Here is a 27,784-nt window from a genome sequence, read left to right on the forward strand (position 1 = left end):
GCCACGCTGGAGATTAAGAAGCATTAATTCTGGATAAGGGAAAAGTGTGTGTGTGTGTGTGTGTGTGTGTGTGTGTGTGTGTGTGTGTGTGAGCGCGAGCACACATGTGAAATACCTACTCATTGTTTCAGTCAATTTCTCCTATTTTCCCATCAACGATCTCCAGCAGCATTACCACCCCCCCCCCTTTTAAAGGTTCTGTTTCCTTTGATCCACCCAACTAAATTTTTGACACACACACACATACACACCTCATACAGGTTACCGATAGTTACAATTTACTACGAAAAGAGTCAACAGCTATTAAACGAAGTAGTCACAGGTCTTCATGAATCTCTTACACAGAGACAAAGTTGGTCACAAAATAAAGAAACTGAAGCTATAAGAGGTCAATAGGTGACTTTTGCTGTGTTTATGTTTAACTAGGAAATAATTTACTGCTTTTTTGATCGAATTCAATTGGGGGGGCTGTCTCGTAAATTGGTCTACTTATAACAGGCCCTGACATGAGTAGCAATATGCCTCTTTAAATTTCCATTATCTGCAGTTTGATAAGGGCAATGTGGACATGAGTAAGGCTTTTCTCCAGTGTGAGTACTGATATGAACCTTAATTCTGCCCTTTTGTATACAACGATAAGGACAGTGAGGACAACCATATGGCTTTTCTTTTGTGTGTGTTAAAATATGGTTTTTCATGTTAGTAGCGTAAACAGACATATAAGGGCAGTAGGGACACCGACGTGTCTCCTCAGTGTTGACGAGGCTCTTCTCAGCTCTGGCTCCTTGGCCTCCACTGATCATCCTCATACAGCGAGTGTCGAGCCCCACCTGTAGGGAATGCTAAGCTTATTCACCTCTAATAGGAATAGCACCAAGAAATAAAATTCTTATACTTCAAAGAAATTTTTAAAATAATTCTTCCTTAGAAAGTGGTTCATTTATGTACAGCATTTATATGATTTAAAGGGTTTTCTGAGATGGAAAGTCTCCCATGTTTTTGTTCTTCTATAATGCTACACTACAAATTTTTAGTGTTACATATGGTAGTGAACGAGAACATGTAACATTTTATGAAGTAGGAGTAAAATATACAAAGATGCAGTTAATCGGTATATAATTTGAAAGCTGTAAATAACAAAGACTTCTGCTCCGGGAGTACAGTGCTGTACACAATATTGGTAAGAAATTCAAAACCTTATGGACAGTTAACAGTTCACCTTTGTAATAAAATCAAACATCATAAAACAGACACAATGCATTTCTAATTACATTTGTTTTGGTTTCCTTTTCGCTCTCGATTAAACAAAAACAAATTACAGTACTCCACAAAAAGTGATAATATTCCTTTTATTGTAAATCTAAGATGAAGTAAGTGAGAGTTCACCTTTGAAAACGATCACTGACCTACAGGGTACCTCTGTGTGACACCTTCCTACCTCAACCAAATACAGGTAGCATAAAAAATTAATAATTGGTGGAGGATGTCAAGATTTTATTTCCTACACGTTAAAAAGTATAGGTGATAGATGGACGGAGAGTAGAATAATTAAGACAACTGATTGTTTCATACATTACAAAGAGCAAGACCAAGTCCAACTCACATTTACCTCAGAGTCAGGTATGTACAGAGCACTTCCCCTCTATATTGTACTTAAAAAATTACACTTGGCATCTATAATATTTATCATTTCATATTCAATGAGGTGATATTTATAACTGTGTGCAGTATTATTTAGTCACTGTAGCTGCTTTAATGAGAGCACAAGAGACTGAAATTAAAAAAGAAAAAAAAAAAGAATGAAGAGTCAATAGATGAGTAAGGACTAGTAACAACACCAAATAAGATATTGCTCCAGGAATTTATCACTGTACTGTATTATTCCTCATTTCTGCAATGGCTTGAATTACTTAATTTTTCATCCTTCAGGAACTAATCCTTAAAAATAAAACACTCAAAAGTACAGAACACAATTAAATACAGTGGCTTACACTGTACAAAAATCTATGACCCCTTAAAGTAACATCTAAGTAAAGGTTTACTTTAACAAATGATAACATATCTATTTCTTTTCTAATACCACTGGAACAGACAATGCATGTAGCTTCGGTCTACTATGTGTCCGTGTGTGCTTCCTTAGATCACTACTTGTGGCAGATCGGTATGAGCAAAAAGAACACGGAAATGGTTTTTCTCCAGTATGAATGCGGACGTGCTTTTTCAAATCCCGTTTAGTAGCCGACTGGTACGAGCAATGAGGACAAGCAAAGGGTTTCTCCCCAGTGTGCGTTCGATAATGTTCTCTTAAATGAGAGTGATTGATGGTTGTGTAGAGGCAGCACGGGCACTGATGCATCTTCCTGGTGGAGGTGTGGCCCCTTCCTGCTACTACTGCTCCTCCCAAGCCACTCTTCAGAGGGTCATAGACCAGTCCCACCTGTAGGGGATGCACATCTAATTCATGTTCAAGAAACCTTTGGATAAAGCTCTAACTTTTAAAATAAAATATACTTTACAAAACTTGGGAAGCAACATAGCATAAGCTCATATATTTATCAAGTGACTCGGCCCATTATCTCCTCAATCCCCGCACCAACAACCATTGCAGCATTGACAGAATCTGTCTCACAATACTACACTCCTTTTTCACCATATACAGTACAGTACAGTATACCATTTCCTACATTTAACTGAGAAGTCCCCAAAATACTGAGGTCCCTTCACTTTATCCAAAGTGTATGCAGAGAAATTCCAGTGACAGAAAGATAAATCACTTAAGAAATCTGCAATTATACGGTACTGCTTTTTTTAATACGGAGGATCAAGAGGCCAACTATCATACAGTGTTGTCACAATACAGTGTTACATTACTGTGGCAATCATTTGCTTCCAATACACATGCACCAAATAACAACCCATAAGCATGTACAGTATTCACACACACACACACACACAAAATGAACAATAAAAGAAATAATAAAAATCAAAGCTCCCGGTAATTTTTCTTTCTCATTATGAAACAAATTTTCTAATTCAGAGTAAATGAACATCAAGGTTTATGATTATCATGGGTTCGAAGATGACACTTCAAGGTACTATTCTGGTTTGACCGATATGGGCAATAGGGACAAGAAAAGGGTTTCTCTCCCGTGTGAATTCGTATGTGCTTCTTTAGGTCGCTACTTGTCATGGAGTGATGAGAACAATAGGGACATGAATATGGCTTCTCCCCCGTGTGTGTACGATAATGTGCGATCAAGTGAGAGCGTTGAGGAGTGGTGTACGGACAGTAGGGACAGTTGTGTTTCTTCTTCCCGATGATTTGGCCCCTCCCTTGTCCATTGGCGCCACCAGTTCCCAGATATTGTCGGTCCAGCACCACCTGTAGGGGACGTTACTCTTATTCAAGTTCATGAACTTCTTGGATACAGTACAGTACTCAGTGTTTTAAAGTTTGCTCTTACAAAATCAGCACAAGAGATAGTTACAAGTACACAACACAGCTATAATACAGTATATACACTGAGTATCAGCCTCTTATTTTAGCTCAATAATACAACAATAATAACGAAATTGACAATGTTCATCACGAATAATACATACTGTATATAAAAAATAAATAAAATCTCGGCTAGAAAATGGCAGCTAGTACCCCCACTTAACGAATTTTGAGGTGAGGTAAAAAGGTCATAATTGTGCATTTTTCTTTATTGCGCATCATACACAAGACTCAATGGATCATAGCACGCGGAAAAAATCAACAAGGGAATATATCAGTCAGCACTTTCAAGCATCAAAATTTTTTTAATTTCATGAGATCCTGCAGGAGTGAAGAAAAATGTACTTCAGCACAATACAGTACATTCAGAACACTCCAACTTCAAAGCCCAAATCTTGTTTTACTATTTAGCCAAATTTACAACACAGCACACCACCTGATAACCAACAGCAAAATCCTGGAAAAACTGTCCACCAATGGAATCTCTACTGTTGCTTTCTATCTGCCAAAACCTCAATGTATGGTTTGGTGTTAGAGGCCCAGCCTTAGCTCAGGGCCTGTTAACTGTGCCCAATGACTTAAAATCATAAATTAAGGATAAAAGGGACTATTTTTATGTATGAAATAAAAAAATTTAAAATCCCAACATAAGCAAAGTACTGCACATATATATATACCTGTATATCAAAGATCAATGTTACACTTGTTGAAAAACATGAGTTACTTAAAGATTACATGACACTGGTCGAGCTAACCCCCCTAACACACCACCAGCTTCTGAATGAATGAGGAGTCATGTACACACTCCTCTCATCAATAGGAACAGTTTACCGTGTACCGTTCACGTTGCAACAGCACTGCTAGATGCAGGTTTTTTATCTTGGGCTTAAATATCAAAGGCCTTACTTGCAAAATTATAATGATTACCCTAAAAACAACTATATTTTGCACTACCTTAGAGGCTACCCCAACAAAGCACCGATTACCCTAAATTAGGGTAATTACCCTATTAGTGGATGCCCTGGAGCCACAGTCAATAACTCACCGAGGATCTCTCCTGGTACAGGACCACTGGTTAAGAAATGGTGTTTTAGAGATGAAAAAAATAAAATAAATATCTTCAGAAACACAATACAGTAATATACAATAAAATATAACAAATACAAATCTCATCATGAAGAAAATAATGATAAAAATATAAAACAGTAAAATAAAGTTACAATAAACCATCTTTGGGATAATTCTAACAAGGAAAAATTTATGCTACTATGGCTGATGAGTCAAGAGATGAGACTGTAAAGATGATCTCTGGGACGAGCGGTACGGACACTTCGAACACACATATGGCTTCTCTCCGGTATGAATCCGGATATGAGTTTTTAAATTGTTGCTCTGAGATGCACGGTAGGGGCAGTGGGGACACACAAACGGTTTTTCTCCGGTGTGTGTACGAAAGTGCTGCCTCAAGTTGTCTTTGGTAGTTGCATTATAAGCACAGTAGGGACAAGAAAAGGGTTTTTCTCCTGTGTGGGTACGAACGTGCTTTGTTAAATGGTCTTTCCTAAACGTGGAGTATGCACAGTAGGAGCACTGATGCAACTTGCCGGCGACTCCTCTTGTGATACTCTGCGAACCGCCGCTGTTCGGCCCCACCTGCCGGGAACGCCCAACTCAATCATTGAGATCACTTATATTGCTCATGTGATAATTGTGACTTGTAAGAATTGTAAAAGAGAAAAAATAATAAAGATCCCTAGTAAATATTACCAGTGGTTTACATGTAAGGAAAATTTTTTACTATTGATAACAAAGATCAAACAATTGACATTTAATAAGAAAAAGACACAATGTAGAAGATATATTTTTTAATAACTGTAATACTGTACTAAATGGGCATTGAATATAGCCACTGTTTAACAAGTGTTCTACTTTATCACATCATATACTGTATATAAGTTTAATATATACATTAATAAAATATAAACTTCCACAAAAGAGCCTACCATTACTCTCCTCAGTTTTCAAACCTTAAAAATATGATAAATTTTAAGGGAAGTCCATCACACCAATCACTTTAACATACTATAACTGTGAGCTCCTGTGGCCACCATGATTCATTTATTATACAGTACAGTGTGTATATTTATTAGATCTGGTTGTTTCAAGGATAACAACACCCAAGTGTTAACAATGAACAAGTAAGCTTGGAGTACAAGTATGTCCACAATGGAGCAAGAATCACTCAAACAAATCGGAAATTTAATCTCGTAATCCAGATACTGTACTGTACATATAAACAAGCTCACAAAATCTAATTAGTATATAGTAGATAATTTATACATAATCCTACCAACAAACTTTGGGGGTTTCATATCTAACGGATACTCGATATAAAGGTCTTTCATCTCTATACAGTTCTTCAGATGGAAGTTTCACATATAACAGGCCCTCGATATAATGGATTTTCCTCTCTATATAGTCCGTTAAATAGAGGTTCCCTGTACTACAATGACCTTTGTATACTCAATAATACAATAAGTAGATCACTGGGTGTGTTTCTGTATTTGATGGAAGAACAATGCTACAGGTGGCTAACATCCTGCTGGGGGGTGGGGGCGGCAGTTAACTCACTAGTTACTATATATTATGACAGGCTCAACTACCCAGCCACCTTATTCCATTGTGGATCAAGGTTGTATCCATGGAGGGAGTGAGGGAGGGAGGGGTAGAGAGGGAGGGAGGGGTAGAGAGCGAGGGAGGGGTAAAAGTCAACCTCAGGACCTATTACCTGGTCACCCCGTACACAGTTTGATATAACTGCCCAATTCTAGAAATACTGTACTAAACAATGTACAGTCACCAGCACTTATGCCCAATGCATACAGTGGCTGGTGCATTTTGTGAGAAGTGGCAACTCTGTGGAATGTTTAACAAGTATCCTTAGTCTGGCTACTATTGCAAACTTCCTTAGGGCCATTCTGAGAGTTTTAACATGAGTAAACAAACACAGAGTTGCCACATCTCACAAAAAGTGAGGAAATGTCTCAAAAGTCTCACAGGTTTGACTGAAACAAACAATAATCCTTACCAATATATTTTAACTACATATACAAGCTATTTCTCTAAATTATTTTCATACCATACAAAAATATGCTATTACAATAATCATAAAAATAATCACTAGAACCTATTCATATTAAAATACAACTAACAGCACATTACTATCCAAAAATATTGAAGACCACTACACTACAGTACACTAATATGTAATAAAAGTGATTGCCTGCACAAGCAACCAACTCACATATGTCAATGGAAGGATGTCCTCTAAAAGCTATGAAATTAATTAGTTTACATTCAAAATCCTAATCATGTAATGTATTCTACTACTGATAATGCCAGTAAGTTTCAGATCAACTCAAACCACAGACAATGTTTACATAAGCTTAGTCAACCGATTGCTTCAGTTCCCCCATCTAAAGAAACGTTATTAATTGATTGTACGAAATTTCTCAACAATATATTTTCATCCCTATGTGTTTTCATCCTCATGATGTAAGCAAAATAATCTTCACGGCCAGAAAACTAAACAAGCTTATGTTCCGTTAACAGTCGTATCAAAACTCAACGGCACAACATGGCAAACACCAACTATTGTTATTGCTATTTTGTTTTTAAATGCTTCCACTGTCAGAATTATTTGCACTATTGTCTGAGTAGATGACCTTTAACTGTACATGCCCTAACCTTTAAAATTGGTCACCTCTAATGTCAGGTTTTTAAAGGTAAACATTCATTAAACAAGAGATGTGTTAGCTGGCAATATTTCTCATGTTTGTTGGAATTATTTATTTTCCTCGGTAGTGAATCTCCTTTCCCTTACCGAGTCCATGTTATACTTTTTAGGGCAAGTTTCCCATTCTCTAACAAATACAGAGATGACTTTTGTATGTATTAATTTACTCTTAGTGTTTAGATGATTAGAACATTGACATTTTAAAAGCAAAAAATGTCGAGAGGTTTTAATTTCATCTCAGATTTCATAAATGAAAACTGTAGCTCAAAATTGTTCCAAGGGGTTACAGCACAAGTATGCCCTCACCCTACTAGTTTTTTAGCCTCATCCTCCTATTGCTGGCCTAAACCAAACTACCATTAGCATTGGGGCCCAGTTCTAGTGAACCCCAAATCCTAGTGGTTACATTTTCTTGGGTCATTTGACCTAGGAACTTCAAATGACAACTATGGCTTCCTTATTTAAAACTGTTATCAATCTTGTATCATTTACAATTCTCTCTAAGGACTCAGGTGTTTTGGGATACTGAACACATTGGAAAGGAATCTAATGCCAAGAACAATACATTCCTTCCCTCATAATACAATCTTGGGTAATTATTTCATCTGCAGTTCTATTTATTTCATTAAATAAAGTTCCTCCGTGTTATCAAACTCCTTATGGTTATATAATAATGACATTGATTCTCATTTATTTTTGAGGATGTAGACAACAGTATCATTCTTGGTGTAGAGAGATGAAATCCTTATAAAACAACTGATGATAATATTTTGGGGGCCTGAGAGGCTCTAGATATCTCTCATGAGTGAATATATATACAGTACTGTATATATTTTTAGAATTAGATCTAGATTTAGTTTGGTTTATAATTTAACTGGACCAAGCTAACCTTCTTCTGAGTAAAAGAGATGTTGCCGTGATGAGGATGATACTACACATGAGATAATAACTCTAAAAAATCAAAGGTGTTTTTGTGTGTATGATTGATGGGGTGCTTCTGGAGACCATGCATGACTAGGCATTTACATAATGATAGTAAGACTTGAAAATGATGCACAAAGAAAGCCTACTTCAACTGTAAACTATGCTCGGACTATGTGACCATACTGTTTGTGTGTTGTTTACTAACTCTTTAGACGAAACAACAAAGCAGACTCCTTACAATTACTTTATGTTCCATGTTTCAACATGTGACACACAAGAGCATTCTTCTGAGAGGAACGGTATGGGCATTTAGAACAGATGTAAGGTTTCTCTCCAGTGTGTATGCGGATGTGAATCTGTAAACTATCTTTCCGAGCAGCACGAAAGGGACAATAGGGACAATTGAAGGGTTTTTCTCCAGTGTGGGTTCGAATGTGAAGTTTTAAGTTGTCTTTCGAGGCAGCACCATAAGTGCAAAAGGGACAACTAAATGGCTTCTCTCCTGTATGGGTACGAATGTGTTTTGTAATGTGGTCTTTCCTGACTGCGGAATATTTACAGTAGGGGCACTGGTGCATCTTGCCGACCGCTCCTCTCCTGCTATTCCACGAACCACCACTGACCAGTCCCACCTGTCGGGAATGCCTAACTTAATTACTGAAGTCAACTCATAGTCAGACCTGCCAATCTACAGAGCACAGAAAAGTGTAAGTGAAAAACGAATCTTAAAACTATATCTAAATTTGTTTTACATCCTGTCATGACTAGAACTAAGTGTTGGCTTCTGACAGTAATACAATCAATGTCAGTCAAGATCTGGAAAACTGAGCAGTCTACCATGAGACACAAAACTGGGTATCTCAACACCAGACTGGAGCTTGACGAAGGGTTAATGTCACAACGTAAACATATTTTTTTTTAAATACACTAAGTACTAGTTTTATACGACTGGACACAACAATGCATCTTCATTTCTTAAAATAAAAACTTCTGTAGTAAAAAAAAAAAAAACCCTACTCCTCCTTCTCCTCCTGTTGCATGATGGAAGAATCTTGGGAAAACTGCCACGAACACATTTCTTTGTTATCCAGTATGAGCAAGTGTGGAAATAATCAGAGATCAAACAATCACAGATTCAACTTTGCACTTATATACAGTACTTCACCTAACAGAACACACTATCTTGAAGTACACAAACACTTGATTAAAAAAAAAAAAAAATAGTACCGTATTAAGTTATGAAATTACTGAGATCTAACTGTGATTTTTAAGCCAATGAAGTAATTGCAATGTTTCTATTCATATAGGCAGATTTCACTTCAAAGTCACATAACACGTCCCATTTTCTTCCTATCATCAAGAGCCATTATTGTGACTCCATAATACAAAACTCTTCTTGGCACTTAAGTAGTTCTTAATTTCTAAAATGATCAACCAATAATAACATCAAGTTTACTGTACTGGAAATATACAAATGTCTTGTCGTACAAAACTCTCCTACAAAACGTTCTCCACGAAAAACAAGACAGTATTGTCATCATATTGGCAAGAAAAAATAAAAATGAACAGTCTAAAAGTAAACAATTATTTCCATTTATCTTATAGTTTTCTGTTATGAGATAATACTCCACACTGGATTGTAAATAATGCATATTATTACTGTACTTCTATGTGAAACTTGTCTTATTCCAGCAGTGAGAATCGTGTGGTTCAGACATTTCTCGACACAATAGTTAATAGTTACATTATTTAAGTGGAGAAGATTTGACAAAAGCTTACCACTGGTGACTGATCAAATAGGCCCCAGTTCTAATGACACCCAACCTTACCTACACTAACTATTAGGACATGGGCTCCATCTTAATGGGCCCAAACCATTTGGAGTACAGCCTCGTCTACATGGGCCTGAATCCTCATGGTTAGGTTAAGGTCTATTGGGACTGGGGCCCTCTTGACATGCAACCCTTAACATTTACCCTAAAATGTGGTGGGTAAGTTGGCTTCTTTACATGTAAGAATCATGATATTTCTATAGTAGCAAAAAAATAAGACTACAGGTCTTTTACTAGAGAAGAATGAAGGAACATCTATACAGGTTCTTTACTAGAGAAGAATGAAGGAACATCTATACAGGTCCTTTACTAGAGAAAAATGAAGGAAAACAATCTGCTGTGTAATGGAACATCCCAGTAACAAATTACCTGAAGATATTAACGTTAGGCATAAATTACAAACCTTCCCCCGAAAAAAGTTTTAAAATTGGGCTCCATGTCAAAACGGTCCTAAGACAACCCCAAACTCGACCATTATGACCGGGGGCAATAAGGACCGAGTTCTTATCCTAATGGTCTGGGTTGAGGCCTATTTAACAATTAGGTTCATTTGATCAGTCACTCTGGAATTAATCTTCTTTTTTTTTAGTATATTTTTTCCTATCTCGGTAAAACAAGGAAAAATTAAATTCCCGGGCAAAAACGTAGGAAATTAAATTGCCCAGGGAGTATTGTCTATTACTTCCCTACTTTGCACTACACAATACAATATTTAATACCACAGTAAGCAAAATATGTTAATTCTCTTTGTTCTTGCACCTTTAAAATGTGACTTTTGGCTGAGCATTACTGGCACTAAGTCATTACAGTACTGAAGCATTTTTCTGTGATGTACTAACTGGAGACCTACAGTACAGTACATGTACTTGATGAAGATGCAAGACAAGTAATAATGGCTGACACTTGATAATGGCATAGGTCTCAACTGTTTACTCACAATAACATAAAGTGTACATGTAAAGTGTAAGTACAAAAGACTATTTTACTCACCATCTACTTGTAGTAAGTAATAAGTGTTAGTGCAAGACACTGAGAAGAGGCAAAAAGAAAGCACGGGAAGTCTATGTGAATACTGTCCACCAAGTAACGTTTACTCGCATCTATGAACTTAACTCTCTATTTAAGTCTGTATCCATCAATCACATAGTCTTTATAATGTTGACTGGCAAGGACAGTTACAAAGTATATGAAAATAGTACAAAAGTTAGTGCAAGCTTATGTGTACCTGTACAGTGGGTGTGAGGCAACAAGGCCAGGTATGACTAACTTCTATAATGTGTTGCAGTAAATCAGGTCTAGCAATGAAGTATCAAGCTTGGGTGTCCAATACAGAACAGCAAAAGCAGTGGGTTTGTTGAGAGTTAGGATTGGGTATTATTATCTAGTCATAGTATTAACTCTGGTTACTCCTGTCTAGGAACACTGGCAGTGTGAGAGAAAATTGGTCATATAAACACACGCCTGCCTGCACCACTTGTTAGTGTGACGTATAATCAATCTAACTCCTAATATGCCCCTTCTTAACCTAATCTAACTACAAGGATCAGGGCACAGTCCTAATGGTCACCAATCTTAATGGGTCCCAATTCTAGTAGTTGTGGTAGGTTAGGTTGGAGCCCATTAGGATTGGTGTCCTATGGCCGTACAGCCCATTAATTACTAGTCAGCTTTATCATATCTGATCACCATATAGTAATATCATTGATAGTGTTCAGGTCTATATGAATGGTCCTTTGTGGCTGTATAAAGCTCAGTTACTTCTGACAGTGACTGGGTGATACAACAGTGAACTCATACACACACACACACACACACACACACTAACACTCCTTACTTATTCTACGGCTTTATCCAAAGTAAAAAATTATGCACTCTTGCTCGCCTTATCCTGCCATGACACACACGTCGGACAGACTCAAGAGCAAGCAACGACTCCTCCTTCATTCACTGTCATTTACGCCAACTGTCATAACATTTGTGTTCTCAAAGTGTCATGAATGATCCTACACTACACACTGTATTGTGCCTCACCGTTAAATTCTATCACTTCTGCATTGCTTTTTTAAGTAGTTTTTCACACTCACCTCAGTTTTATCATAAATACTGACCTAATATTAAAGTTATCAAACTGTTTATCAAAATTATGGTGATATAAAACTGTTCATTTTTTTTTTTTTTTTCTTAGAACCTCTGTTCCTACTCTACTTACAATATCTGGAGAGTAATTTACACATAAAGAGTAAATACAGGTTGGACCACAGACCCAGACCTGCATGCCTTGGTCTGTGAGATCATGTTTGTACAGTAATAGTCTAACAAGCAGGTCAGGATCATCGCCACAACACAAAAAATACTGAACGGAATGTGTAACTCTTTTAAAATAAATGTCAACTTTTTATAAAACAAAATAGCGACTCGTACTGTTACCAGCAATACTGAGTAATCTCTAAAAATGCAAAAAATAATATTAATATTAATAATCATAATCATAATCATAATCATAATAATAATAATAAAAAAAACATACAGTACTCCCCATTTTTAATCTAATAGTAAGTCTAATAATAATAATAATCTGCCCAAATAATACTCGGTTGTTTCTGTATACTGTATCTTGGACAGTGTGCACAAGTCCACCAAACAGGTCCTACTGCAGTAACTTCTTTAAAATGCCAAAGTAAAAAATGTATTCACTATCTTCTTATAAATGGTATAGGATACACTTAATACTGATGGTGTATTATGCCCACATTATTCTGTAATATTATCTGGAAGTCTGAACTTATTTCACCGTGAGAGAGAAATTCTTGTCTATTTTTAAAGGAAATAATAAATTTAACAAATATTCAAAAGAAACGAATAATGCTAACAGTAAAAGAATATATATATAACAAATATTTAAAGTCTTATGATAATCTAAAACAATATCTTAAACATTTCTTGGTTCTGTTGTATAAAAGTTATGAAGCCTAATTCACTGGATGTGTGATCCACCTATACACAGAAAATAATAAATAAAATAAATATGATAAATTATGAAGAGCAAAGAAAATATCAATAATGATAAAATCTATTGACTAGCAAGTTTTGTAGATGTTTGTCACATTACTTATGATGCTTCTGAAGATGACTCTGTAAAGCAGATCTCTGAGAAGCACGGTAAGGGCAAGTTGGACACGAGTAAGGTTTCTCCCCAGTGTGAATTCGAATATGGTTGTTCAATGTATTTTTGGTTGAAGAACGAAAAGGGCAATGTGGACAAGGGAAAGGCTTCTCTCCTGTGTGTGTGCGAATATGCTGTCTCAATTTGTCTTTCTTTGTAGCACAGTAAGAGCAATATGGGCAGTTAAAGGGTTTCTCTCCAGTATGTACACGAACATGCTGTATCAGCTTGTCTTTGGTGGTGGCGCTGTGAGAACAATAGGGGCAGTTATATGGTTTCTCTCCTGTGTGGGTTCGTATATGTTTAGTCATGTGATCTTTCCTATCTGTGGAATATTTGCAGTAAGGGCACTGATGCAACTTGTTGGCGACTCTTCTCCTGCTATTCCTCGAACCATCATTGTTCAGTCCCACCTGTCGGGAATGCCTATCTTAATTACTGTCATAAGTCAAATTCTAAATTACTACCTTAGAAATGAACATTATTTTAACTTATCTTACACATAAGTTTGATACAACTATCATGCGTTTGGTACTGTAAATCTACATGCATTAAAGACCAGATACAATCAACATTATTCACATACTTGAATGCTATCAGAAAATATCCCCCCTTAATCAGCACCTATTAAAGTTAAGAGTATGTATCCCACAATAAATGTGCTTCTGAAACACTGAGCAACCACTCATCATAAAACCTAGGGGTCACAGTAAGCCATCTACCTAAGTGCTCGAATTTTCCATAAATGTATAAAGTTAAGCTAAAATGCTTCCCTCCGGTCTTATTTGATGACTAAGCACTAAGTTATACTTATCACTTAAATATCAATTTAAGTAAGACACACTAGTTTCTTTCAATATTAATTAAGGCTTGACTTCAGACTCAGATACATTAGCGTACCAAAACACTACATGGAGTAGATCTCCTGTGATGAACAATAGAAAAATCTTCAATTTTAGATGAAAGACAGAAACAAGTTCTGTTGTCTCTTCTGCAGAAAATAAGAGAACATTGCAGGAAGTCACATTCTGGCCTACCGGTTCTCTGCAGCATGGATTCGGACATGATTGTTTAAGGTATTTTTTGTTGAACAACGGAAAGGGCAAAGTGAGCAGTTGAATGGTTTCTCTCCAGTGTGGGTACGAATATGTTGCCTCAGCTTGTCTTTTTTTGTAGCACTGTAATTACAGTGTGGGCAAGAAAATGGTTTCTCGCCGGTGTGTGTGCGGAAATGTGATATCAGTTTGTCCTTTGTTGTGGCACTGTAAGTACAATAGTGGCAGGTATAGGGTTTCTCTCCAGTATGGGTACGAATGTGCTTTGTCACGTGGTCTTTTCTATCTGTGGAATATTTGCAGTAGGGACACTGGTGCACCTTGCTGACAGCTCCTCTCCCGCTATGCTTCGAACCATCACTGTTTTGTTCCACCTGCAGGGAATGCCTATCTTAATTATTGTCATCATTCAAATTCAAATCTACAGCCTTAATACTAAAGTTATCAAAATATTACAAAGCATACACGTACACTAACTGTGTGAGTGGTCAAGTGTCAGCTAAAAAGAGGGGGGAGTGGAAGACTGAGAAATAGATTAGTGAGTACGAAGAGGAGGAAAGACAGGAAAGCAGAAAGGAGATAGAGCATGAGATGAAAGGAGAGAGAGAGAGAGAGAGAGAGAGAGAGAGAGAGAGAATGAGGGCAGGAGTGAGACATAATAAGAAAAAGGAGAGATATATAGAAAGTGTGTGTGTGTGTGTGTGTGTGTGTGTGTGTGTGTGTGTGTGTGTATAGAGGATGTAGATATGTGCATGCACCTGCCTATGCATGTACGCACACAAAGGCATACGAGTACAATCGTAAAAATCAATAAAAGAAATACAATTTGTTTATTTATTTATTTTACATGCAATAGAACAGCTTAATTTTCCAAAAAAATATCTTTATATATAAATATATAAATTACTTTCTATGTAAAGTTCTAATTATACAGCAGGCGTGCACTACATTACAACATATTTAACAAAAATATTTCATGTTGCTACATACAGTACTTTACAAAATATCATTATCCCAATCAAACACTATGTGGCCAAGTGTCACTGCACGAAAAAGTTTCACACATAACATCTGCTCTACTCTGTCCACCAGTCTAAACAGTCACAACCAATACCACAGCTCTGCTTAACTCTCACTATATAACTCACAACCAGAAATAAACTAATATCTACATCCTATCAAACTCCATTTTACAACACAAATGTCCTTCCCCCAAAAAAAGAAAAGATAGAGAAAAGAAGAAACGGGAGGAGAAAACGTATGTTGATGTAGAAACGGTAACTAAAGAGAACGGTCACGTGGCATTATAAACACACAACCCAAGTACACTATACTTTTTATCCCCGGCAGACAGACTACACAAAACATATGTATAGTGGGAGGAACACTGTACACATTTAATCAGATACAAAGTGAGGACAGCAACTTCAAACATCACGTAATTACATCTGGATACTAGACTGCGGTACACTCGATAACCTCCAGCCAAACACACAACAAATAATAAGAGAACAATTCACACAAAAAATCTGCTCGAACATCTCACGAAGGCAACATTAGGGTGTGTGTGTGTGTGGGGGGGGTGGAGCAGGAAGCTGAGGTAAAATTTTTCACCAGTCCCTGACAGCAACAGAAAAGTAAACACGTCTCCTCTTTTGATCTAATATTAATTGCATCAACCAAACCAAGAGCTGTGCACTAGAATTCCATTACCAATATAAAACTTTCTATTGTCATACAGGTATGTATAACTAGCCTTTGTATCTTAACTTGGATACATCTTAACTCTGTAGTATTTGGGAATGACTGATAACAAACAAAATGGTGGATATTTAAGTAAACTCTTCATATATAAAATTATTCACTTGTTTTGTTCATATACAGTATAGTCATTGTCACACTCTCGCTCGATTCAGTGGAGCTTCACAAAGGTTGAGTTTTGGTATTATTTTGTAAATTTATTACAGATCTAAAAAAAAATATATTGTCTTGCTAATATGAAGTCCTGAATACTGTAGAGCCATTGTACAATACTACACACTCAGTGTGTTAACTATTCCGAGATCTCACCTAAGGGAACATTTTATATAAACTGAATTAAAAACAAAAGATTTAATGTGCCCACAATCTCAAGACATACAGATAGACATGACCTACAGACATCTGGACAACAACGGCAGCATTCAATACAAAAATCTCATATTTTCACACTGAGATAAAAGATATTACATATTCCTATCACTACATTATGAAAAAGGTTATCAAAAATTTGCATCATCTCAAAATTTATTGTACACATAATACTAATTTAGATGTATGTATAATAATCCACCAAAACAGTTCAATCATCTGGATTGGTTGGTTCAGTGTTTAATACAATTACACTTGATAAATCTGTATTAATGAATATAAAACTTGCACTACTTTGGAAACCTTAAAATCTTACATATGGTAATCGTTTTTTTTTTCCATCATAATTATTTAAAAATGAGAGAAATATTATTTAAAATTTTATGCTGATCAAAAACATCAAATGGACAGTCATGCATACAACACAGGTACAGTCGAGAGCAATTATGCCTGAAACAGTGGCTAGCGAGTTTCGTGAAATATGGCAACTGTTTGTTTACATTACGTATACTGTACAGTATAAAAACTCCCAGAATGGCCCTAAGGAACCTCACCATAGTAGCCAGACTAAGAATGTTAGATAAACATTCCACAGAGTTGCCACATCTCACAAAACATGCCAACCACTGTACCAGGTATAAGTACAGGCAACTATATATGACTGATTCTCTTGTGGAAGGATTCAAAATTACAAAGGCAACTGTAACTCAATAACAGAATTAAACTTTGGTCCAGATCCTCAAAGATTCATTTACATTTAATATTTACCTCCATCCCCTCGCTCTCCTCTATATAACATTAGCTATAGAATGTTGGGGCAATTTTGAGATCATATTCAATTCCAGTTCAAGTCTGCCATCATATTGTCAATCAAAAATCCATTAATGGGTAAATGTTATGTAAAAACCTTTGAGAATCCGAGTCTTTGCCTGTAGTTACTTACTTCTGACTTACTTATCCTAATTACCCTCAGAATCTTAGACCACTTGTTTGTGTTCCCTCCATTGTTGTGCACTTGAGCATGATTGTGGTAACTCGAAGACAACTACAACCAAGCCATCTCCACCTCTCAAAAAGCTACGGGCAAATTATCACTTTTGGAACGAATAAAATATTGTGTGCAATTATGATGTGCTTTAAACGTGTACAAGAAATCCTTACTACAGAAAATAATTCCATATATCCTACCACTGATACATACGACAGAGAAGTCTGAACTGTGTCTCTGAGCTCTATATACCAGAGGGACACTTGATATGAGAATGATAAACTATGAAGGTGGAAATAAGGATTCGTTGGATATGGAAATCACAGTGAAGAAAAGCTAGGTATATAATGTTTTGAGATTTGATGAGAAGAATAAAATATGGAAACCAAATACAATTTGAAAACATCTTCTATCAAGGCTCGTGCCCAGGACTGTAGCATGAAGGTCCCCGGTGGTACCTATGATGAAGTGTAAGTTTCCACAAGGTAGACATAATTGTAACTGGCTGGTAGACAACTGGGTAACAAACACCCAGGACACTTATCTCACAAGTTAAAGCCTGATAGGGAGGATGTTAGCTGGGTAAAGGTGAAATGTAGGACACTGCATTTATGACAACAAAATGTTGCAGCTACAAGCCGTGATACAGGTACTTTATAATACTGACAGGACACTTTGTTCCTGACATCAGGTACAGTACAGTCAAGAGCAGAACACATCATTAAGATACTTCTCTAGTATGGATCTGGATATGATTGTTCAATGTACTTGCTGAACAACACTGAAAAGAGCAGTGAGGGCAAATATAAGGTTTCTCTCCAGTATGGGTGCGCATATGCTGCCTTAATTTGTCCTTCTTGGAAGCACTGTAAGTACAGTATGGACAATTAAAAGGTTTCTCTCCAGTATGTGTGCGAATGTGCTGTATGACGTTTTGCTTTGTCGTGGCACTGTAAGTACAATAGGAACAGGAAAATGGTTTTTCTCCAGTGTGAATTCGTATATGTTTTGTCATATGGTCTTTCTTAAGAGTTGTATATTTGCAGAAGGGACACTGGTGCACCTTGCCGATGGATCTTCTCTCACTATTCTTCGAACCTTCACTGTTCAGTCCCACCTGTCGATAATGCCTATCTTAATTATCATCATCATCAATTCTAAACAATCTAACGTAACACAAGAAGACAATTTAAAAACAAAAATTATAATCATGTCATTTTAATTACTACTACAGTACATTAGAGAAGTGAACCATACACAAAAAAATTAAACTACAAGTAACACTAAAAATCGCCAATGTTTCATCACGCACCTGGGTCTAATACTTAAATCATATCTTATTGAATAACAGAATAAGTTTAAATATCTTTTTCTAGAGATATTCTTTTAAAAATCCCAAGAATATAGAAAGTAGAGAATATAATAAAAGACAAATCAACATAAGTACAAACTGATCATTGTTAAGAATGTAAATGCTCTTGACAATGATCAGACTTTTATTTCTACCGATTTTTAGGTTCATGTTAATCACACATCCTAAACTATAATAATAATCTAAGGTTCTCGAATAAAGAACTGACCATATATATTGCAGATTCAAACTGAAGGCAAAAATTTATATTAAGTTCTATGACCAATGCATTAAAAAAAATTGGGTGAAATTTAATAATTCATATAAAAAATTTGAAATTACAATCAATTACTAGAACCCACCGAGCAATTAGACACAAACGGCAGAGAAAAATTACTTGACCAATCTACTGCACTACAAAGAATGACAATGGTAGAGTGTGTGTGTGTGTGTGTGTGTGTGTGTGTGTGTGTGTGTGTGTGTGTGTGTGTGTGTACTACAGTATTGACTCTGTTATATTAACCACTGGCAATTCTGAGATGCAGATACAAAAAATGTTGAAGGCGAAGTAAAAATGACTACAAGCAGTTGATATAGTACGTGTGTGGTGTGAAAGACAAGACAGCCTAGATACGAAACTAATATAATAAAGTTTACTTGAAGAAACAGAAAACTAAAGGTAAAATTGAAGAAACTTGTACATAAACGACAACTTATAAAATCTATGACATGGATAATTAAGGTACCAAGAACATAAAGCTCATTCAACTGCCTTAGGTACAGTCCAGTATATAGTATAAAAAAGTAAAAGATGACAAATACTCTTGACAGAACTAAATAGATTCTTTTGAAATCTCAACCAACACAATTTTAAATGTCAGAAGCCTTTGTGTGAACAATTATATAATTCCTCAAACACTATAATGCACAGACAACACATACGGAACTCGAGCATATATATAACAAAAGGTCAAGAAAATGCTGATCTTTGATTTCTACATTTATTATGTCAATGATACAAAACCTCAGGTGGTAAACTTTTCCAGCTACTTGATGACCATCCCCATAGTTGTTGTTCAGTAAAGTACAGTATCAGGTTAATACAACTACGGGTACTTTAAAACCTTTTACAGCCTGGATGGAACACCAGACAGTACTTTACCATAATTTTGTAAATGTATTTCTACCTTTCCAATGTGAAGACTATACCAGTGAATGGGAGGGTGAGGAAATATAGATTTTACTTTGGATAAAACAAATTACAAGGAAATTATATAATATACTATTCTAGTTGTTTTAAATAGTTAGGACTGATGTTTCAACATGTGATAGCGTAAAGTAGCCATGTGAGAAGCTCGGTACGGACACAAGGAGCATGAGTAAGGCTTCTCTCCTGTGTGAATTCTCATGTGATCATTTAAAGCATATTTTGTTGAAGAGCGATAGGCACAGTGTGTGCAACTAAAAGGCTTCTCTCCAGTGTGTGTGCGAATGTGCTTTGACATGTGGTCTTTCCTAGCGGTGGAATGACTACAGAAGGGACAATGGTGCACCTTGCTGAAGCCGGCAGCTCTTCCGTTATATCTCGAACCGTCACTGTTCAGTCCCACCTGTTGGGAATGCCTAACTTAATTACTGTTATTAATCAATACAAGACTACTCGATATACATTTTTTTTTTCAAAATCATACCATAAATATTTCTTGGCATTTGAAATATAATTTCCCACTTATATAAAAAGGTAAGATGGAAATGCAGTTATTGAAACAAAATACAGTTTATAAAAGTATTTTTAACAACTCAAAACCAATATAAAGATTTAAAGGTTTACTGATATGCAAAAGCTGTCAAATGCAGTGAGGTCAAATGGGCTAACAAGATACACGGGTACACAGTCCAACAGGTTTACAAGGATCACTAATGCAGCGCTGACCTTAACAACAACAGCGTCACAAAACTAAAGGTTCACAAAATCATTAAAGGGTTACATAAAGAGGTTCACTATTGGTTCAATACGTATTGTTTTTAGAACCTGTGTACTGTATGTGTGTAACGAAGATGTTAACAGTGTCTGATAGGCCTAGAACTCCACATCATGCTACCTTTTGACCTTCACCATTACCCAAATACACCTTTAGTCAGACGGTACAAGACATTTAAATCTATAAACCCACTAACAACATCTTGACACAGACACACACACACACGTTCCCGGAAACACTATATCCACCTTAATCCTTTGATGTAACCTCATAACATACAAACTTTTCTCCTTTTTCCACCAGATAAAATATTGAACCAGCTACCTAACCAGATCTTCCCAACAATAAATTATGTAATGTTTCTTGTAGTTATATTTTTCTGGTTTCATAATTCTTAATTTATTTTTTTTTCATCCACCCAATTTAAGGTATAAATTTTTCAATGGCCAAATAGCTTTCCAATTTCCAAGAAAGTATATAATAAAAATATGAACCTCCACCACAGCCACATGACTACCACTCCATAACAGACACTGAGGGATGTAAGCAGACCAGGCCAAAACAGAACAGGACAGCAGGTTCACCACCAGTAACAGAACAACATGGCCACACCTCCAACAAGCAGAAATATCCAATAAAATCATGGTGATGTAATTTCTCCCCAAACACTTACCCGGTAACAAAACTATCAATTTCAAGAGTAAAAATGCACACTAATCTTCTCTACGGTTCTGCATTATGACCAGAACGATGTAACTTTGCAGGCTGGGGATCACATCTAGAGAAATTACAGAAAATGCCGGGTTTCAAACAGAACGAGCACAGTTTTCCAAGCATTACCGCATAATTATAGAACATGTTGAAATGTTTCATCTTTGACCGAAATTTGAATGTGATGGTTTACTTCATCAAATGGCAATATATACTAACGATGCAAGTTTACATTAAGTTTATTACGAATTATGCTTCGGACAAGAAACCATTTACAAGCACCCAGAGAAGAGAGACAGCCAGATAGACAAAGAAAAACACCCCACCATACTGTAATATGTTCACTTTTTAAACAGGCTTAAAAAAACAGGAGGATTGCTTAAGAAATCATTGGCAAATTCATTCTCATTGTACTTTTTATTTTATACATTACACTGGACATCATATAAATGGTCAATTCATAAAAACTGGATAAATACACATTACAAAAAGCCTACATGCACAAGCCTTCATAAAACCAAGCACTGTACTATTATGGTATTCCCTCCTCAGTGTCTACCAGCGAACACCGCCACCCTCCCCCCCGAGATGTGTTCTGAGGGTGTTTATAAGACATTGTGTATAGTTTAAAGGAAAACTTAAAAGTCATGGTAACACTTTTCAATGCTGCGGGTTTTTGTCTAATGTGAATTCTTACGTCTAACTGTATTACACTTACCTACGATAAAATATACACTAATAATATTTTCCTTGTCATGTAACGTGGAATGGCTTCTTCTTTTTACGAGGAAACTTGGCTTGGGAGTCACCAACACAAACTTCAAGCTGACATTTAATTTACCATACTGCATCAGACTCAAATATAAATTACTGCCTATGTGAAATTCAAGTACACACACACACACAAATAAATAATTTAAAAAAATCTCATTCATAGAAAATTGTAAAAAATGTTCCTATCTACACAGGTTGTCCTCATGAATTTAGGTAATTATTGTACGTATATATGTACTGCACAGAGGTTACAGCTACCACCCCCATCAAGTGTTCGAACCATAGACCTGGACAAAGCCAACCCCAAGCTCCCCCAATAAACTACTAGCCACTAATACACGGGTTCAAGGCCTGGACGGGGATAGTGGTAACAAATACAGTAAATGTGTGAATATGTTTATTTCATTCATGTGTTTGTGTGTAGAATCGCAGCTTTTTTTTCTCTATATGTGGGGGAGCATCTATCCAGGTGAAGTGTAAGTAGAAACTGGCACACGAAACTTCACCTCAAGTGTATAAAAAACTGCTCTACAAATCCATTTATAAATGTCATGTCATTATCGACTAAAAACACAAGTGAAACAAATTATCTTGTTTTCCGTCCCTCCATCCAAATGCAAATTATTATTAAGTTGATGCTACACAACCACAAACATAATTGAGCTCTACCGACAAGTTCAATGATATACTGAACTGTATAGACAATCTAAAAAGTATCGAGACCTCAGGCATCCGATAGAATATGAAGCATCGAGCAAAGACCAACCCAGTAGCATAACCCAAATGATACATGAACACATCAGAGGCTATCACTCGTTTTCTTTTTCATTGGACTCTGGGGTATCAAGACTTTTTGGATTGGCTGTACAGTACATCTTTATGTGCTAAAAAAACGTAACAAAATATGGTCTTACTGCCATATAGAGATTCGCAAAAATGTAACAGTGCAGAAAAGTTTTGCGATGTGACTGACCATATGAAATTATTCTAGCACTCAAAATAACAAGTGAGCATCAATAAAAAAGAGGGTAACTAATTAAAAATTTTAATAATTGTGGTTATGGAACCTTGAGTTAATAAATTCATCTACATTCTATGTTAATCTAAAAAAAAATTAAGATAAGTAGCTTTCCAATAACTTAAAATTATGGAAATATAAATTAAAGACAAAAAGGTCAACTGTACAGAGGCATTTCACTTCTCATAGAAAATTAATCACTAATGAACAAAGTTTGATGTGTAATTTTAACACATGCAAACCACAGGAAATAATTAATACCGGTATATAAAAAAATAGAGAAGTTCTCCTGGTAACTAATAAGTCTCCAATACTGTATTCTCATGAAATGTTTTCCTTTCTAATCCAATACTATAAATCAAAAGGTTCATTTTTCAAATAAACTTTCTCTACTCAATGTCAAGTTCCTAAAATCTTCCACAAGATATTTTTCCATCATAGCCAAACTGATATAACCTTGAACTTTACAATAGAGGTAAAGTTGTCGATAAAACTGAATGACTCTCAACAGTTTATACTGTATCTGATTTTAGAAATAGAAAATATTACAATTACTGTACAGTACTTTACTAGTCTTTTCAACCCACATTATTAAAATATAACTGTCGTATTAATAAAATCAGCAAAACAAAATGATTATGAAATAGTTGCAACGTCACTTTATCTTCACCGACGACTGCTACATAACGTGTAAGTGAATGTACAGTACTGACCTCCTCCACTGCTAGCTGACACATGGCATACATTACCTCTAGTGGCATGTACGGTCGTGAACAAAAATCCTGTCGTCTCTCCTGCTGCTCCACGAACCCTGAAATTCAAACTCGTGAATCTGAAGCACCCATGGACAGAATAATGCACGTGTCTACTGCTTCGGGTTCAAGAGTCTGAATCTCGGGGTTCGTGTTGGATCAGCAGAAGAGGTGATGGAACGTGTGTTTACGACCGTACAAAACTATGGTGTCAGTTAGCAGTAAAGAGGAGATTAACAAGCCTAATATCTCGTGACACAAATCTCCGCAATCCTATTTAAGCTACCTGTACACAAATAAGGACCAGTACATTATTTTTTGCATTACAGTATTGTAGTTTTCCCTTCCTTTAAATAACTACTGTACTCTTACATTAAAAAATAAAGAGGCGGGTAAAGGAGCTCTATTAAATCTACAACTAAAATATATTCTAGTTAAACATCTACATAAATAGTTTAGTGAATTGGACACATTTGGCTGCAGTATGTGACTTGTCAACCAAGCTCTACCAACAGTGGTATCTTAAGCAGCCATCAGACTTTATAACAGTCATTGTTTCCAAGTTGTGTCAGTCATACTGCCACACCAATAACTTCTCCATATTATATCTTTTTACATTTTGAATTTTAATATAACTGAATTCGTTTGGGTTACAGCATACGTTTATTAGAGAAAAAAAATATTTCAAACACTACTGTATTGAAAAAATTTAAGTGAATTTGATAATGTGATAACAAAGCTGACTCAGCAAACCATAAATGATTGTAATGGTTGTTATAGGGACCACAAGTGGGTGAAACTTAGTTGATAGGTCAGATGAAACTGCATTTTTCATTCCCAATTAAGCATCTGCATTGAAGCCGTTTCACAAAAAATAGCATATGTGCATCATGTGTGTCAGAAAGTGTGCAGGTGTGTGTGTGTGTATGTGTCAGATGGACTGAATGTATGTATTTTTTGTCAGGTACACCTTAAAAAAAATGTTTAAAAAATATGTTAAATAAAGAGCAGAAAATATACAGAAATTATTGGAGATTCTTATCCAATTGGAACTTAGACAAAACATTACTAGGAGCTCAAAGTATTAACTAATGTAATAATAATTTAATACATGTGAGATAATAAAAAATAAGTCCCCAGATGCTTGCTGGGCCATGTATGCTGACTCTTCACTGGGCAAACTGGGGAGACACTACAGTACCAAGTCTATTGATGAAGCATAATGTAAACATACCACCTTTCATGAGAGTTAAAGATACTGTGTAACCAAAGGAGTTATGTCTGGTGCTTCAACAAGTGGCATTGTAGAGCTGACCTCTGAGAAGCACGGTATGGACAGAGGGTACAATTGTAAGGCTTCTCTCCAGTGTGAATTCGTATATGTTTGTTCAAAGCATATTTTGTAGAAGAACGATGAGGGCAGTGGGTACAGACAAAGGGTTTCTCTCCTGTATGGGTGCGTATGTGCTTTGACATGTGGTCTTTCCTAACTGTTGTGTGAGTACAGTAGGGACACTGGTTCACCTTGCTGACGGCTCCTCTTCCGCTATTCCTCGAACCATCACTGTTCGGTCCCACCTGTCGGGAACGCCTATCTTAATTATTGCCATCACTTCATTACTAAATTACCATTTTAATCATAAACAAAATGACAAAATACATAACACTTAACATAGTAACTGTTAATAAAAATTACACAACTTAGAATGTAATGTCACATGCTATAATGACCATTTTCTTTAAATACGTAAAATTTGTTTCCCCGCAAATATTCTGTGTAGCTGCACTGACCTGGCCATGTTAAGTCTGTCAGCTTCTCGGTTTGTTTGTTTGTGTCATGTGTTACCATAACGTCCTTTGAGATGCAGAGTAAGAATGCTAAGGAGACGAAAAAGGCTTTCCTCCAGTTTAAATACAGTACGGGTAAACAATTTAAGTTTAGTTGCAGGGCAATAATAGCAGTGTCCATAGGGGAATGGTTTCCTCTGGCAAGAATGTGTATAGCATTTGGTAGTTCATCTCACCGGGTAGTGAATATTTACAGTAACAATGGCTACTGTTATTTTTTAGCATTTTTTATGCAAACAATCCTGAGGTTAACCCACACAGTGTACACAACACATTGCTGGACCCTAAATGGTCACGCTATACTTGTTCCCAACCTCAAGTAAACAATATGATAGTCTTTATATGGTCGGCGGTGCTACAACATTAGTCAAGATGTGAGGAAGAATGTTTTATTTCTGCACAAAAACTGTCTATTAATGGATGATTCCTTAAAACAACGAATCCCTGATCAAGATGGTGATGTATTGTACTGATGCGTTGAGTGCATATGATCTATAGTAACTGGACACATGTTTTCTCTTCATGTAGATCATATCCATTAAACATAACATGTTGACAAGAGACAAACTTCCTACAGGGTACCAATATTTATTCAAATAATTCAGGATTAACACACCAAAGAATAACAAAACAAACTGGTGGTTGTCATAACATGCATTGTGCATATCTTTAAAGCAGTTATTGTCAGCCAAACAGATGACCTGTAATGGCCTTTCAAGCCACCTTTGAGTTCACCAAAGGCTAAGTGTACAGTGTGCTATATCCACACTGTCCCCAATGGGCAGTAATGTCTGTGGCACCAAGTTGCACTTCGATATTTCCCAAAATAATAGAACAGTGTGACCCAGTTTAGTGAGAGGTGACCAAACATAACTCAATGATCATGACACTCAAGTTTAAACACTGTATTGTTTCACTACTAAAACAGGACAAATATAAAGAGTAACATCTGTATGACAACTAACACACTGAGGATACTGCACACCAACCAAGAGAACTACAGTGTACACTATCTCAAAAGAGGAACAAGATGGCCAACAACCAATGACGGTGTTTAATCACCATCTAAATTTCAAGGTTGACCAGAAAACATCATCAAATTTCCTGAGTCAAATTCTATAATCCTAATAAAATGATGTTGTACATCAAATTTCTTTAAATGTGAGAAGCCTTTTATCAAAGACATTACACACAACATCTCTTTTGGACAAACACCTCACAACACTTCTCCCTCCCGCAGGTGACGGCAATAACGATCCTCCAGCAAGTTTCAGGAAGACGGCCGAGTCAACGCCCTCCCCGGACACCCCAACACCCCCTTAGACCTTACACATGAGCTTGTGATATACTGCACCAACATGCTATAGTTAAAGAACAGCTGGATGATTGGTGCTTCATATACACGTCTCCTCCACTCAGGTACTTAGGTAATATTGCAGGAATGAATTAAAATAACTACTGCACTGTTAGAATAGTTTTTACTGGTTTGTTTCAAGAGCTAATGATAACAAATAATTTACGACATATATTGTGGATAAACTGTACAGTATACTACAAGTTTATGAGTCATGAGATTTTTCATGTTCAAGACTTTTAATATTTATACAGAACTTATTAACAATGTACAAACTTATACATTATTAGTTTTTGTGCATAATAAAATCTATAGTAAGATTACATATTTCCTTTATTTTATATATAATACATTTCCAAACGAACAAATCCTCATGTCATGTGTATTTTCCCCAATGGCTCAGACTTGACAATATTTACTACAGTATTTACACAGCATAAACCAGGTAGTAGAAGTTCACACACATTTAATATCTTCTTCTGAACAATGTCAGCCATATCTAACAGTATCTGATCCCTTTAAGACTTTCCAATAAATTATTCATTCATTAGTCCGAGGTCAAATTTGCCCCCAGTCCAAATAAACCCTAACCTAACCTATAGTGACC

General features: G+C 36.2%; 1 protein-coding gene across 23 annotated transcripts in view; it reads right to left on the reverse strand.

The window, feature by feature from the left end:
• LOC121862141 (hypermethylated in cancer 2 protein-like) overlaps positions 1-27,784 on the reverse strand; it is a 106,966-nt gene that overhangs the window by 37,867 nt on the left and 41,315 nt on the right. The window contains exon 6 of one of the 23 annotated variants that reach the window (XM_042360182.1): positions 471-830. The exons of 13 other annotated variants lie outside the window; for them this stretch is intronic. In XM_042360182.1, the coding sequence (XP_042216116.1) occupies positions 486-830 (345 nt within the window). In that variant the 3' untranslated portion in view covers positions 471-485. Of the gene's footprint in view, positions 1-470; positions 831-1,099; positions 2,438-2,458; positions 3,383-4,745; positions 5,153-6,577; positions 8,852-12,977; positions 13,628-13,662; positions 14,644-16,998; positions 18,505-19,729; positions 20,349-21,829; positions 25,554-27,784 lie in introns of those variants that run through there. 9 more of the 23 variants (XM_042360180.1, XM_042360190.1, XM_042360177.1 and 6 more) reach the window with 9 other exon arrangements.

Source organism: Homarus americanus, unplaced genomic scaffold, assembly GCF_018991925.1.
Source record: "Homarus americanus isolate GMGI-L3 unplaced genomic scaffold, GMGI_Hamer_2.0 scaffold25013, whole genome shotgun sequence".
In the NCBI taxonomy this organism is placed as follows: Eukaryota; Metazoa; Arthropoda; class Malacostraca; order Decapoda; family Nephropidae; genus Homarus; species Homarus americanus.